We start from the raw sequence: 16,529 nt of genomic DNA on the forward strand, positions 1-16,529 counted from the left end.
CTCAGTCAGCTCAGCAGTCAGCCTGTGTGTGTCAGGCTGTGTGTGTCCAGCTGTGTCAGGATGTGTCAGGCTCACAGCCCTTCTGCTCATGGCCCATCAGCTTTCCACTGATCTTTACAAGAATCATTTTTGTTGGAAACATCCTCTGCTGTGGGAATCCTTAAAATCAGAGGGTTTTGGGAAACCTGCAAAAGGCAGGCCTCAGGGACAGCAGAACTGTGATTGGAGCTGAGCAGCAGCCATAAAATTTGTCAGCAAAAAAATTATGCAAGAAGTAGAAAAGTAAGGACAAATAGAACAATGGTCTGTGTATTAACACTTGTCTAGAATTACTCTCTAAGCTACAGCAAAGTTTATCTAGCAAGATATTAGGAAGTTCTAAGCTTAATAATGGAGCTCTGTGCATTATGTTTTAAGGCTTACAAGCAGGTATTGTATTCAAAATAAGCAAGAATTGTTTTAACCAAAGGTACCTGTGCTTGGAGTGGTTGGATGGAGCTACTGTCAATGTGCTTTTCTTTGTGTGATTGGTCAAAAAACTTATAAGGTAATTTGTAACATTAAGTTCTTGGTCTGCTGCTGGCATCTTCCCATTGTCATAACCATGTAATGAGGCTGATGCTGGAAAATAAACCAGCTTGGGATGCATTCCCCAGAAGTCCTGTCCCATTTGTGATTTGTACACAGATCCCACCTGGCAACACTCTGCAATCACTGAGCCCAACCATTAACCCAGCACTGCCCAGCACCCCCCAGCCACTCCTGGACTCCATGCCTTTTAAATACCTCCTGTAACTTTGCAAGCCAATAACTCTTTTAAAAAGCATGACACCAGATAGATATTGAAAGGAAAATCCCGATCGTGGCTCTACAAAACCAATAAAACTTCCTTTATGAGCTTTTATGAAATTTTTTATTGCTCAGAGGGTCTCAGTTTCAGCAGCAGTGAACCACATTTAGACACTAAAACCTGTTTCTCACACTCATCTCCAGAAGTCATTGCCTCTGTGCTTACACCACTTCAGTCCTGAGAACACATTTATTTTCTTGTCTAAATTTCTGCACAGTAAAGTCAAATACAAAATGTTTAACATATGTACCTACTCTAAGTGTTGCTAGCAAGTGAAGAGGTCAGTGATGGCTCCTGGAAAGGAACAAATTTCTTTGTTTTCAGTACTACAGTAGCTAAGACAGAAAACATTAATTTCCATTAATCACTTTGCTATTAATCTCTGTTTAATATCCATTTCAGATGTTCTAGATAAATCCTTAACCTTTCCGTTGTTCCCTGTTGTAATCCTGTATCACTGATGAATCTTGGCAGTGACAAATGGCACTGTTAGACCCTGCAACTACTGCTATTCATGTTCTTCCTCTATGTCTTTAGAGGGAGGAGAAAGGAGCAGGCCAGGGGAGATTGTTTGAATACTGATGCTCATAAATGGCATCCTTCTTTTCCTCAAACCTTCCTCAAACTCTGAGCCTGACTACTAAAAACAGAAGTTTCTCTCTTAAAAAATGAAAAAATTAGTATTTCAAATGATGGAAACCCTTTGCTTGTCTCAGTAGGAAATTAGGCCAAGTTAGATATCAATTAGTCATTCACAGCTCTGATCCTCTCAATGGGTAAATGGGAAGGTTGTCTGATTTACTTTGAATTTTTTACAAAATTCCCAGGAGGTTCAATAACAAACTTCTGCTTGCCAAATTTAGAACATTAAGGTAGAATAAGTTACTTGGCAAACTTTAAAACAACATCCAAAATAAAGTACTTTGCAAACTTAAACTTAGCAAGCTCAAACTTAGCCAACTCAGACTTAGCCAACTTGAATGTATCCAGGCACAACAAGGCACTCACTAAGGCATTGACTGGAATTTCTAGTTTGGTTTACAATATATTCTGAGAAGAAGTTAGGAAAAGAGCAAGAGAAAAAAGAGACAGAAAGGAGAAGAGTGGAAAAGTCACCATCTGTGAATCCAGTGACAAAGTTTGACTGCTGCAATTTCAATGTGCAGTTGTTGAAGTGATGCTGAAAGAGGCCAAATGTTTGAAACACAAAGTTCCCTGGGTTAATGCAGGTTCAGGTTTGGGTGAATGCCCAGGCACATCCCCTGGGGGTGTTTTACACTGTGTCACATTGTGGATCCTGGGGCATTTTGAGGGGCACTGATGGTTTTTGGCCCTTTCTAGGACATGGCTCTGCCTCTCCCAGCAGCTGAGCCAGGTGTGGTCCATGTGGAAGGGTGAAAACCTCCAGCCCTCTCTGTGAGCATCCCAGGCCTTCTCCAGGGGAGTTTCCAAGCTGAGCCATTTGTGCAAGGGAGGGCATTGTCCTGCTCCAAAGCCTGTCCCAGCTGGCAGCATCTGCTTCTGATCAGCCTCTTCCCCTCCCTGGCTCTCAACCTGGCCCCTCCAGGGCTGGGTGCTCACCCCCTGCCCTGGATCCGTGGCCACCAAATCCCCATGGCTACCAAAGCCCCCATGGCCACCAAATCCCCCATGGCCACCAAAGCCCCCGAGGCCAAAAAGCCCCCAAGGCCACCAAAGCCACCATGGTCACCAAAGCTCCTGTGGCCACCAAAGCTCCCATGGCCAACAAAGCCCCTGAGGCCATCAAAGCCCCTGCAGCCACCAAAGCCCCCAAGGCCACCAAATCCCCCATGGCCACCAAACTCCCCATGGCCACCAAAGCCCCTGTGGCCACCAAAGCCCCCATGGCCACCAAATCCCCCATGGCCACCAAATCCCCCGAGGCCAAAAAGCCCCCAAGGCCACCAAAGCCACCATGGTCACCAAAGCCCCCATGGTCACCAAAGCTCCTGTGGCCACCAAAGCTCTCATGGCCAACAAAGCCCCTGAGGCCCCCAAAGCCCCTGCAGCCACCAAAGCCCCCAAGGCCACCAAATCCCCCATGGCCACCAAATTCCCATGGCCACCAAAGCCCCCATGGCCACCAAAGCCCCCATGGCCACCAAAGCCCTGCTGCTTTTGCCAATGGCAGTGGTTTGAGCCATTGACTGGGACATTTCAGTCCCTCAGAGCCTTCCAGATCACTTAGCTCCACCAACACAGCCTGTAAAATTCTGGAATAGTGGATTGTTTCCTCAGGGAGGAACTGCCTTGTGTCACTGAGCTCCCTTGCAGGGAGATTTTTGTATTCTTGCAGTAAGTGGTGTGATAACACAGCCAGGACAATGAGAAAGTGATGTGTACCTCACAGCAACCAGAAATTCCAGAAATCTGCTCCTTTTTGCCACATGGGGCTGGGACCTTTAAAAAAGCTGCCAATTGTCCTACTGGAGAGAGAACAATTCTCAATGTGAAAGCTAACAGATATTATGTAAGTACCTGAAACTGGACTGGATTTTACTTGAACTCTTACTTTGGGTCTGCCCTAACTTTACCACCACCTGGTGGGAAGACTGGCAGAGAGGCATAATAACAGTCCAAATTTATGGATGATGCTATTCCAGGTGACAAGGTGCAGATGTACAGGCAATTAAACAACAAAGTTCTCTTCCAAAGGACAAAATAAAAAAAAATTACTACTTTTTTTTCACTTTAGATCCAGGTGAAACAGGATTTTGATTCAAGCTGAGAGTGGAAGTTTTCATTAAATGAAAACACCAGATTAATTTAAGAAGTTCTCATTTTAGGGATATTCAGTTCCTCTTATAATGGCATTTTCTGGAATATATTTTTTATGACTTTCAGAAGTATCAATATGCTTAAAAAAACCCAAATCAAGCAATCCACCCACTCAGTCTATTACTGCAATATGAAGTGTTTTAATTTTCCTTGTGTGAAGAAAGCAGTACGGGCAATTAAAAAAATAAGCTAACATGTCAACTCCTATGCACTGTAAAAGTTTTGCAGCTAACAATATTACTAAACCATCAAGAAAGACCAGAAAACTGTTATATAGAAATACTTTTGGAATGTTATCTGATAGGAAAACTTTAGTTTGGGATAGTGGGAGATACATTTTAAAAGCTGAGATTCATGTAAAAAAGATCCTTTGTGCCTTGTGTGCTGGGGAGGAGCTGGATGAGATCTGAGCCAGCTGAGCCCAGGGTGGGCTGAGGGCAGAGGGTGGTGGAACCCAGGACATCCCTCTGGCTGCCCTGGAGGACTCAAGACCCTGGCAGGAGTCTGTTTTTGGCACAAATTCAAAAACACCCGTGCCTTCAATTTTAACCCATGGAAACAATTACCAACTTTGTGTGAAGATTTACAAGCCACAAAAGTTTGAGTAGAATGATAGTGAATCTGTCACAGGGTGAAAAAGAAGGATTTTGGAGTTTTTAGAATGGGGGTTCAAGAGGCAAGATGGAAGAATCTGGGCATGTCCCGTCTTTCTCCTTCTCCTTCTTGTCCTCCATCTTCTGCTGTGATGGTGGCACTTTTGGATTGGTTTAGAGTAGAGACAAACTGTCTATCATAGGTGATAGGTATTGGAAAATTATTGTAAATAAAACACATGTAGCTTTTAGTATAAATAGATAACACTGCCCTAAGGGTGGCCAGTGAGCCTCAACCTGACCTGCTAAACAGACCTCAGCAAGTCCAAAAAAAGGTATTAGATAAAAAAACGAAACCAAAAAAACCTTAAAAACCAAATCTGAGGAATCCCAATTTCTTCAAGCGTGGGGCTGGGAAAAAAGACTTTTTAATAACTTGGGAGCCATTTCAACAACAACAAACTCAAAAATGGGGGGCTGAGGACAGGAGTAACCTCAAGCCAGGTCTCATAAGCTCTTGGAGGTCTATTTCTCACCCAAGATAGCTCAGCTACCTTTGGAGGCATAAAATCAGCAGGATGGCTTCTGTTGCAGGGTTGGAAACAAAAAGGTTTAATAAAAGGCAAAATAACAAACAGAGAAAAACCGAGCTAGGTGCAAGTTCTTGCTCCTGGTAAAACACAAAGTGATTGGTTTCTTTGTTCTCTTCTTTTTCTAGTAAACTGCTCAGGGGGGAATTTTTTGCTCCTGTCCAGTTGGCCATCCTTAAGTTTGAGGTGAAGTCCTCAAGGTCCTATGAGGTGTCTTTTTCACCAAATCAAAGAGAGAAACTTCTGGGCTTCTTTCCTTTTTGAGGGGACAAAAGATAGTTTTGTCACTCTGTCAACAGGGGGCACATTCCTATATGTGAAAAATGCGTATTTTATGATTGGCTTTTTTGCAAATATTAAAATGAATATTATATGTGTTGTGTTAGAAAGTAATGCTGTATTAATTCTCTTAAGTAGTGTGTTAAATATAGTTTTAGGTTATAACAAAATGTTAAAATAGAAACTGTGCTATGTAGGAAACTTTTTTTTAAAGAAAGGACTCACAGTGAGATGGCAGCCACAGGACACCTGAATCTTTCAGAGGAAGAGAATTTACTGCTCCATTATTAGAAAAAATGAACTCTTTCCTGCCTTGTTCAGCCCTGAAGACACAGTGAAGATTCAGAGGAAGAAGCTGACACTGCCCAGAGAGAATCCTGTGTTTGAATGGAATTTATGCATCATGTATGAGGTGTATGAATATGCAACAGGCTGTTTCTTTTAAGGGTTAATCCTCTGTTAACGTGGGTCCTTTTTGGGCTTGTGCTGCCCAGAAAAAGGTACCTGGACACCCGTAACTCTTAGTTTCTATTGTCTCATATTGTCCTAATCCAAATTGTCCAAATTATTATTACTCTAATATTATGTAAATTATATAATACACATTATATATAATATATACTATTGCTATTTTTGTAACCATTTTATTACTATTAAACTTTTACAATTTTAAAAACGAGTTATTGGCCTTTTTCACATATAGACAGGGAGGGCTGGGCTCACTCCTTGCCCTCCAGGCCTGCCTCAGCCCCTAAAGTTCATGGTACCACCAGCTCAGCCTTGTTTCAGGTTATTGGTTTAGTGGGAATAATCCTTCTTAACAAGCTCTCAAGGGGGCCACAGAACTGTGTTAATATTAAGCAAAGAAATTCCCCATCACTATGTAGAATATAACAGTAAACATAATGCTTTAATAGAATGGTTTTATTTGTCACAAAAAATGAGTAATTCTGCAATGTCTCTTTGAACAACTGCAGTGTTTTTTTGTGCTATTTGTTAAAATATTTAGATGAGATGCTCAAGTGAAAGCCTAAACATGCTGTCATCTTCAGACATACTCAGGCAATTAGAGTGCAGCTTATGTTATTGTTTTATAATTCAAGTCTTGTGAAGTAATAAATTAAGAAACTCATTAAATTTTCAATTGCTTTAATAGAAAAATTCAACTTATTAAATTCTTTGGTAAGGCCTAATAACAGAACATTGGAAATACATCTATTTTTTTTTCTATCTTTGTTAAATCTTGTTGCCCAGATGACCTCTACCTTCAATATAGGAAAAATAAAGCAATAGGAACATAAACTGTAAAAAATACTCTGTCTTACATGGAGTTTAACCTTAATTCCCTTTGTCAGATTTTAAAGAATCTCTGAAAAACTTCCATGACTGCCATCCTTCCCCATAAATAGCTGCAGGCCTCTCAGCAGCTTTGTGCTCTGAGCTTTGTTCTGCCAGCATTGTCAAACAAAGACTGATGACACTATTTTTGTTTAGTAATGCATGACACAATTTGATGCTATAAGATGAGCTATTTTAAAAAGGGAGGTGTTGAAATTATCTCTGTTTTCACTGCAATTGGAAATTATAAGTGTATGTATTTAATGAAGCTTGCAAACATGAAACTGCTCAGTGAGCTAAGTCTGTACTTGTAGAAATCACTTCATATCCATTAAAATCACAATGGCTGGATTCACAGTTGAGGTGAACTTCCTCATTTCATGAAGCTTTCTCTTTTTTCTGTTCCTTCTGAAGTTTAAATCCCAAATTATTTGAAAATTAATGTAGTTTCACCCAAGGATGCATATTTTTTCCACTCTGTGTTGGTATGTTCATGTTATGACAGCACAAGAACTACAGAAATTCTTCCTTCATCTTAATAAGTGTTGGTGGTTTAAATTATTCAGTGGTTCTCTGAGCTAGTGCCAAACTGTAGTGAGACAGACAGAGAAATGACATGAGGCTTGAGATGCTTTGCATATAGCAGTCACTATCCTAGATAAGTATGTGCAAAGAAATAAATATATTTGTCTGGAAATAGAAATAAATATATTTGAAATATATTATATATATATTTGAAATAAATATATTTGTCTAGAAAATCAGGAGACTGTTGTAAAAGTGAATTTTTCTATGAACTGTAGACTAACAAGCTTGCTGTTGCCTGCTACCATTCCAAAGAGTGGGAATGCTGTCTTCCACATCTGGTTCTACCTTACCCAAATTATAACTATTAGCTTTTTGTACAATTAACTGTTCAGTCTGGGCAAAAAAATGGCACAGGGCAGAAATCAGTTCTATATTTCTTCAAGCAGTTCTAGGGCATCTCCTTCTGAACTGTTTGCCCAGGTGCACCAGTCTAATCTTCTTTTTGGAACTCCCCTGGGCTTTGAGCTCTGTCACAGAGACCTATTCAAATTCCCCACTTACATTTAGTAAATGACCTTTTGCCTCACCAGGTTTGTGATATTTTCAGTGTTAGCTCTTCCTATCCCTCCTGCCAGCCACAGAAGTGTCTAGCTGCAAGGTCAGCTGCATTTCTCCTTTTCCTTCCATGAAGCCTGGTGGTTTTTTTGCTGGCAGGAGGAGAGGAATTGGTACCAGAGGTATCAGCAGTGTCCCTTGGTGTGTGGGGAACAGGGCACCAGAGCTTCAGCTGGAGGAGCCTGTGGGGTTTTATCACTTAAATCCCTGATGCTGCTGCTCCTGTAAATGATTTCATGCCAATCAGTGCTCGTGGAGTTTAATAAAGCTGTAAACCCAAGTCATCATCTGCTGTATTCCTCAACAGAGGAACTCAAAATATTGCAGGTCACTGGCAAAGGCAGCATTTCTATTCATGCTTTTATGAGGTGATTTTCCTCTGCCTCTTCTTATGCTGGTGTCACTTGGGGAATGAAATGAGTTGCCAGGAAAATAGGATCTAAAGGCCCTCTCAAAACATTAAAAAATTAATCAGATTTGTCATTTTGTTACTTCAACTCTCAGATTTATTAGACTAACTCTCAGATTTATTAGACTAAAATTATGGTACTTTTGAGTCTGACTCATGGTTTTTGATTGCTCAAGGTTGTCAATATGACACATGGGGCATTTCTCTTTTTTAAATTTTTTCCCTGATTTTCTATCCCCTCTCCAGACAGAGTCTGGCAGGTGTGAGGATGCATCACATCACCCACTGCCTCTAGCCAGGGCTCATAGTAAAACCAGAATACTCACTCTAGACAGGCTTCCATGTCCTCCTCATGTTTTAAATTGTTTATACAAAGATTTTTAAAAAAGAAAAACTAAACAAGTGAGCCAAAATCCCCAAACCAACAAACCAAACTACAAACACGAAGCAGCAGGTGGCCCAGAGCTCTGGCAACGTTCTGCTCATGGCAGTGCTCAGTTTGTTTTCCTTTCCTTGTATTTCTGTCCAGTCCCAAAACCAGGAGTCCCCAACAACACAGACCTCTCCTTGAGCTGTGACTGTGACATTCCTTATTCTCCTTATTGCTGTTTTCTTCTAACTTGCCTCTGTTGAACTCATTCAGAACCTTCCTTATAACTCTTCCTTCTCTCCTGTCACCAAGTGTTAATTAGTGAATATTGGGACTTTTGGTGGCATTCAGCCAATGTTCTTCACAGTAGCCAGTGAGAGGGTGTGTTTGGCATTTGTGCTGCAATCAGTGTTGAGATACAGGGATGGTTTTGTTACTGCTGGGCAGGATTTACACAGAGTCAAGGCCTTTTCTGTTCCCAAGTTCTGCACCAGAATTTGGGAGGGGACACAGCTGACCCCCAGTGAGCCAAGGGTCAGGTAAATCTGAGGGGCGGGGGGGAACAATGTCTGTGATGAATTTTGCCTTCCCAATCCCCCTGTGTGTGATGGGGGTGCTCAGCACCAACCCATGGAAAGCAGGGAATGAATTCTTGCTTGGCTTTGCCTGTCTGGCAGCTTTTGCTTCACCTGTTAAACTGTCCTTATTTCCCTCGTGGGTTTTCTCTTTTATTTTCCAGTTGTCCCCCTGGTGCCACCCCGGGTGGGGGAAGTGAGTGACCCTTGTGTGGAGCTGTGCTGCTGGCTGGGGTTAAATCCCAGCAGTGAAATTCTTCCTTTCCTTGAGAAAGAGGGGAGCACCCCCTCACCTCCCAAAGGAAAAACACCAAAGCAAAACGAAAACCCAACCCAAACACCAAACAACCAAATGGAAGGAATTACTGATGTAAAGATGCTCTCTACCCAGCTAAGACTTTACAAAGATTCTCTGTTTAATCCAATGTAATCTAACTTGCTCTAGGATTTTCTGTAATATTTGCTGTATCAAGAAACTTCTTAGATAATTTTAAATTGTGTAATGAGGGTTTTGCTTGGCTTCCTGAAATCTTGGGAGTGACAAGAAAGACTTCAAATGAGTTCTGACTGGGTTTTCACTATAAAGTGTTTATTCCCAGAGCTGAAGATTGTACCACCCTCAAGACACACGAGCATATCCAAACTCTGAAAGTTGTTACCCTCATGATAATGAAGATATTCACAGTAAGGAAATACTGGTTGGTAAAATTTTAACACATTATTTCTCTTTCTGAAATGTGGAAGTTCCTACATAAGGCAGTGCTCTGTTGAGCAGACAGTAGCAGCAGTGAAAAGATGCCACTCTTATTTTTTTAAAGGATTTGCTCTTATTTTGTTTTGAACCAGAACAGCTCAGTCTGGCCAGTTGTTCTTTCTGTTGGTAGCTACAATCCTGTTTGTAGTTCCAGGTTTGCAGGTATCACTTCTGCTGGCTGTTATTTGGAGGGGGACAATAAAGAAATAAAATTGAAATACAGTGAAGAACACCTGGCTCAACCTCACAGAAATAGGATTGCATAAAGAAATGTGGAGTTCATGTAGATATATCATCTGCATTGAAGATGTACAGAAGCCTGTTTTTCCTCATCAGTGCCCTGATGAAAAGTGTTTTCTTTGGTTTAATTTAAGCATTTCTTTTTAAAGTACATAGATACAGCTGAACAATGGGGTTAAGCTACCTGTTGCTCCATGCAATGGGTTCTGAAGGACAATTTGTTAGAACAATAGGTTCTGGCTTTTCAATTTTTTTCTATTGTCAATCAGAATAATAAGTTTTAATGTACCTTTCCACTGACTTACTTGAGCAAGGCTGCTGCAATAAAGGATATTTAATAAATTTCATTAACCTTGGCCTAGCCTTGCAGTGAGAAGCTCCTGATTTGGGCAGCGCAGCACAGATGTGAGGTCTGTGCTTGTGCAGCAGTGCCACTTTGCTGGCAGTGTGTCACTTTTGATGTGACAGCTGCATTCCAGCCATCAAGGGTTACAGCTCCTGGCACTGCGGAGTTCTCATTATGCCATTTCTACTCTGCAGTAAAATAATAATTTCAAAGCAAGCTGCTCCCATCTCCTCCCTAACCTGAGATCAGAAGTTCTCCTGGTTTTTTCTGATTTTTCATCTAATCTGCAGCAGCTGGGTTTGTGTTTAAAGTTAGTGTTCTGAGACTGACCTAATGTATATTACTTATTTTAAAAAAAAAGTGTTTGTACATTCAAAAATACATAAAAGTAACAAATAAAAAGCTGTTCATAGTACATTTTTCCTTTGAGTAAATGAACTGGAAATATCTTAAAATTTTAGGAGATTTTATATGCTTGTCAAATACACATATTTTTATGAAATTGTCTTCCAGTTGCTCTATGAACTATTAAAATGAATACTTTCTATAATTATTTCATGCCAGGAATTTAAAAATAAAGCCATGAAGTACCTACCTTGAGAAATTGCTCAAGCAAAATCTGAGTGATTCCACTTGAGATATTCTTAAGAGGAATATTTTTATTTTTCTTTATCCTGAAATAGTGAGCTGTCTTTGAAGCTCAGTTGGCAAAGAGAATTGATGAGAGGTGTTCTCCTACCATAACCAAACTTGCTCTCATTTGCAGAGGTCAAAGCTACCCTGTGGTGCACTTTCCCCCTCCCATTTCTGAGATTGTACTGGGCACCTGAGCAACAGCTGAAGGAGGACAGTTGTAGGTTTTATTTTTAATGTCATAGATCAGAGAATCTGATATTCCCAAATAAACAGCAAAGTAATGCAATAAACCATGGAAAATTTCCGAATTATAAGTGCATGACCAAAAATAAACCCAGCCTTTCTGGGGACTCATGTCTACAGTTGGTGACAGCAACTGCAATGGAAATTAGAAGAGCATCTTGTAAAGAGAATCACTTTTCATCAACACCTGATTTTTAATAAAGTAGTGCTGAATTTTAATTTGTAATTCAATTTCCTTAATGCATGCACCTTGTGTAACCAAGAAATCAATATCATCAGATGGATAGATGGTTTTTGCCTCTCTGTTTAAAGGTCATGCACTAATTCAAGCAGCTATAAAAATTAACATATTTCAGTAATTTTAGACTAGAGAAGATTTCTCTGCAGCCTTAAGAAAACTATACTGACATGCTTTTGGCAGCAGAATGGGATGACACATTGCTGCTATGTGACAAACCCAATACTGAATCTTTATTAATAATCCTGTTAATGTTTCATCTAATGCAAGGGAAATGGTAAATAAATTGTGGCTTTAACCCACTGCTGAGCCTCCAATTACTGTTTTTCTTCCTATCTGCTTCCAATATATCATTTTTTTAATATGACTGAAATGTTCTAACAATCAAGGCTTAGGATCCTAACAGCATGAAGTCCTCATTATGTGATTTCTGCACTACAGTAAAATAATGATTGTGAAGCAAGCTGTTTTCCATGTCACACTTACAGAATAACTCACAAGACTCCCCATTTACCAGCTCCTGGTTATGGATTCAATTACTTAATGCCTTGGGTTTGTGGATGTTGGAATCATGTCATGCATCTGTCTTGAGCTGCTCCATAAAAAGCATTCAAAGTGAATAAATTACAGGTGATGTTCCCCAGAAGCACTCGGAGGTTTTTGCTTTCTCCCAAAGCCATTCAGGGTTTTGGCTTCTAAAAGTTTAATGAAGGGTTTCATAAACCATAAAAAAGACCACTAGAATGTCATGACCTTCTTTCATTTCTTGATTCTGTGCAAAATTTTCTGTTTTCCACACAGAACAGGGAGAAGAATACTCCACTTGAGAGTCAGCATTTAAATGGTATGTTCTAGCCCCAAATACATATTAAACAGAACTGTAGAGGGAAGTAAACAGTGTTTTAGATGGCTGTGCAGGTTTTGTAAAGAGAGATTTTATTTTTCCAAACAAAAGCTCTCTGCATCAGATTAATGTGTTTTGCCTCCTTCAGTCTGCATTTTAAAATTGGCAAGGAGATGAAATCATAAATACTTAATTATTAGCAAGTGACTCTTACAGCTGCTATATATCTGCTATTTCTGGTGTTAAGTACCTACCAGGGGAAAATTTGGGGTGTCTGACTGTACTTCACCTGACCTATAGCCCTATTATTTTTCTTCCTGTTACTATAAAATAAAATTCTGTAACAGAATTACTGTAAGGCTTATTTGGCTGACTGCAGCAGCCTGCCAAGTATCTGCCCTGTGTCAGAGTCCTGAATTCAGGACCATGCCTGCAGTCCTGGGACGCCAGGATTGGACACACCACACACATGGGCTGCATTAATAACACATTTACTCTATTAAATCAGGTTTACATGCATCAAAAAATGGTGGCTGCTCCCTCAAAGGTGAAATACATGGAGAATTTTAGATGCACATGCACTGCTCTGACACTCCTGCTGTGTGTGAAACGTGTGCCTTTGTGTGGGCACAAAGTGGGAAATGCTGAAACACCAGAGGATTTCTGGGCAATATGCACAACTTCCCTGCTTCCAGGTATTTTTCACTGGCAAGAAAAGAATCCCAGTAAATGCTGGCTTGCTCAGCTGCAGACAGCAAAGTGTGGCTCAAAGGAGACTGGCACTGAGCTGTGACCCTGGCAATTAGACACTTGGGTGTGGGATTTAACAAAGATAGCTAGTGACATTCTTGTGTGCTTTTTCTCCTCTCCCTAACTGCTCTATTTTTGCAGCTTTCCTGTTGTTTCTCTCCCAACCTTTGTTTGATAACCTTTACAGGATAACTTAGAGAGCAGCAAGATACAGTTTCATGTATCATTAATTTCTTAACACCTTGGTGTTTTATCTCATCTCTTGATACTGTTCCTTTCAGTATAAAATATATGTATTTATATAAATTATATATATAAAAAATATATAAAATAAAGTATGGATTCTCCGTCCTATAAAATAAATTAAGGACTATTTCATTTTAAAGTTATAGTAATAAATTATTCAATTGATATAAATAAAAAAAATTAAGGATTAGTTTATCTTATAGTTATATTCTTGAATTAATAAGTTTATATTAATAAATTAATATTTTAATATTAATTTAATAATAAATTATGTTTTTTCAGTCCCATTTCTCTTACCCCTCCAGAGCTGATGGGTGTTGTGACCAGTTTTGTGCCCCATGGCTGACATCCTGCTCCAGCTGCATTCCTTGGGCAGGATCACTGAGGAATAGAGTGGCCACGTTCTCATTTGGCTGTGCTACCACAATTAATAGAAGAGCATACCTGTGTGAGCTAACAGGCAGTCTATTCTAGAGCAAGGCCTAATAAATCATTGCCTTGCAACCTACTGGAAGTGGGAGAGTTGTCTGCCATGTGTTGGTCTGGGGGCTGTTTGTTACAGCAAACACCCTGTGTATCCATGTTAATGTAAATGAATTAATTCAGTAGGCATTTCAAATACACAGAAGAACAATATTTAGTGGAAAATGAACATTGAGAAAAAAGAATGAAAGGGTTCTAAGTACAAACAGACTCAACAGAATGGGGAGAAACAGAAAGGGTTGTGTGAGACATTTGGGTTTCATGTGATTAAAGAAACTGGGAGGGACTGAGCTCAGCAGGATGAGACTCAGAGAAAAGCTGCAGCACCAGCTTCCCTTTTCCCAAAAGCTTGTGGTGTACCATCAGTATAGAAAAATGCAGTTGTCTGTAATACATCTGATCCAGCTGGAGACTGGATTCCCTTGAATCAATGGATCACTGCATTCCCTTCTCTCCCAGCTGTCCCACTGAACTCTGAATTACTGCAGCCCCTGCACAGGCTCCTAAAGCCTTGCAGCCCAGGAGCAGAGCTGTTCTCGACAGGGAGCAGCCACTTCCCAAGGAAGGACTCCTGTGGCCTCTCTGACAGATGCTGCAGCTGCAGGTGCCTGGGCACCTCTCAGCAGGACAGACTTGTGACTGCATTTCTCTTCACACAGAAAAGCAAGGCACAACTTCCCAAGGATTTTCTGGGATTCACAATCTCTGAACCTCAGAGAAAGAAAACACAATTCTTATCTCATTTACTGCTCCTGTGTAGCCCCACATTTCTCTTCACAGAGAAAAGCAAGGCACAATTCTTCCCAAGAACATTGCTGGGATTCACATTCTCTGAATCTCAGAGAAGGAAAACACAATTCTTGTCATTTGCTGCGCCTGTGCTGTGCCAAAGTAGAATGCAATATGGAGATTGTCTACCCACAGTGATGGTGTTTTGTTTCCTCGGTCTGTCAGTGTCAAGTGTGTGTGTGTGTGTGTTGGGACTTTTGGGGGACAGTCACAAGATTCTGTGCAGGGCGTGCAGGGTTGAGTGCTTGGCAGGTTCAGTTTTAGATGTACAGAATAACATAGTATAATAAAGTAATTAATTAACCTTTTGATATCCATGGAGTCCTCCTCATCATTCCTCCTTCGTTGGGGCCTTCCCAGCACTGCAATACTCCTGTGTTTTTCACAAGTGGAATGCGTTGTGAAAGATTGTTTACCTGAAGGGAATTGGTGATTGAATTCTAGTGAGTGTTTTCATTCACTGACCAATTGAATCCACATGTGTGCGCAGACTGTCAGTCAGCAGTCACAAGATTCTATACAATTGAGTGCTTGTGCAGATTCAGTGTAATATAATGTAATATAATATAGAACAATATGGTATAATAAAGTAATTAATTAGCCTTCTAATATCAGTAGAGTCAGATACATTCTTTCTCCCCTTGCTTTTACAATACAGGCTGAGATGTGTCTTGAGGCACAAGGATGAGGAAAATGGGGCATAGAGAGACACAGAGTGTGTCACCAGTGGAAATTCTCTGAGTAGGCTGGCTGAGGAGCTTCAGGCATGTCTCAGTCATTGTGACTGGGGAGAATTTTTAGCTAGCTACAATTCTGGGAGTAGAAAAATGTCTGGGGTTTTGGCTACTCATATTTACCCCAGGAGATTACCTTCCTTTGCTTTTCCTCTTCTGCTTCCTTGTTGATACTGTTAGAAACACAGCAAAGGAGTCACTCCTCTTCAACCAAATTTTTTTTCTTGCCTGAATTTTCCTTTATGCCCCAGGTTGTTTAAATTCCAATAAATTTAAATTCAAAATAAATTTAAATTGGAAAAAAAGCTGCTTGTGTTCATCACTATCCCACTATCCCACCATCCCTTCTGTCCCTGTTCAGGCGCCAAAATATGTGGAGGATCAGTAACAGTACATCACACCATGATCAATAAGATCAAGTGATGCCCCTTTATTACAAAAAGCAAGTCATTTTTATACTATTCTCTGTTGTTCCTGCCTCAAGCTATTACACAATAGCTTAAATCCTTTTTACACACACATTTTAATATTTCAGTTAATTTTATTTAGTCTTCCTTCTTCATGCATCTCACTGCGGTTTTCTTGTCTGCCTTTGCATCCTGAACTGTCTGCTTTTGAGTGTGTTCTTCTCTGTTTGTGTCCTTCGAGGACATATTGACCTTAGTCAGTCTCTATGAAGGCTGCATTGTGCATATGTTGCATATGTCCATTGTCCTGCAAAAAACTCTCAACACCTGTCCATAAACCTCTGGGAGCAGCAGGGTCCAGGCTGAGCTTCACTCCTGCAGCTCTGAGCGGGGTGACCCTGGCAGAGGACGGAATGCTCAGCTCCTGCTCTGGGCTTTGCTTTGTGGTTGGGCTGGTTTGGCCCCAGCAGGGCAGTGACTGCAGGGGAGCAGGGGGAGCTCAGGCCCTGCTCCCCTGGACTGGGATGGTCACACAGCCCCAAATCTGGGCTGTTGGGGAAGATGAAACAGGAAAGCCTTAAAAATATGATTGTCTGGGAAAAGATTTTGAGAATGTAGAAACTATAAGCGAGATTGAAATGAAACCAAGCTTTGAGATACCTCAGTTACTGAACAACTGGAAAACAATGATGTGGCTAGACTGAGGGTGATCCCCTTTTGACGAAACAACACCCTCTGCCTGCAGGCAGGTCCAAAGGTTTGAGCAGACCCTGCCAGCTTGGCAGAAGGGGCCCAAAGAGGAGTTTTTAAAGTTTAAAATGTAGCACAGTGTGGTAATGTAGTGATTGTTATAGGCCGTATAGAAATGCTATA

The 16,529-nt window shown here is 40.7% G+C and overlaps 1 protein-coding gene across 8 annotated transcripts in view; it reads right to left on the reverse strand.

Annotated features, from left to right (window-relative positions):
• The window catches only part of CHST8 (carbohydrate sulfotransferase 8), a 205,626-nt gene that overhangs the window by 20,908 nt on the left and 168,189 nt on the right, over positions 1-16,529 (reverse strand). For 2 of the 8 annotated variants that reach the window (XM_074551073.1, XM_074551072.1), the window contains exon 4: positions 14,820-14,931. The exons of the other annotated variants lie outside the window; for them this stretch is intronic. In XM_074551073.1, the coding sequence (XP_074407174.1) occupies positions 14,820-14,850 (31 nt within the window). In that variant the 5' untranslated portion in view covers positions 14,851-14,931. The remainder of the gene's footprint in view (positions 1-14,819; positions 14,932-16,529) is intronic. 8 annotated transcript variants of the gene reach the window in all.

This window comes from Zonotrichia albicollis, chromosome 13 (genome assembly GCF_047830755.1).
Source record: "Zonotrichia albicollis isolate bZonAlb1 chromosome 13, bZonAlb1.hap1, whole genome shotgun sequence".
NCBI classification, from domain to species: Eukaryota; Metazoa; Chordata; class Aves; order Passeriformes; family Passerellidae; genus Zonotrichia; species Zonotrichia albicollis.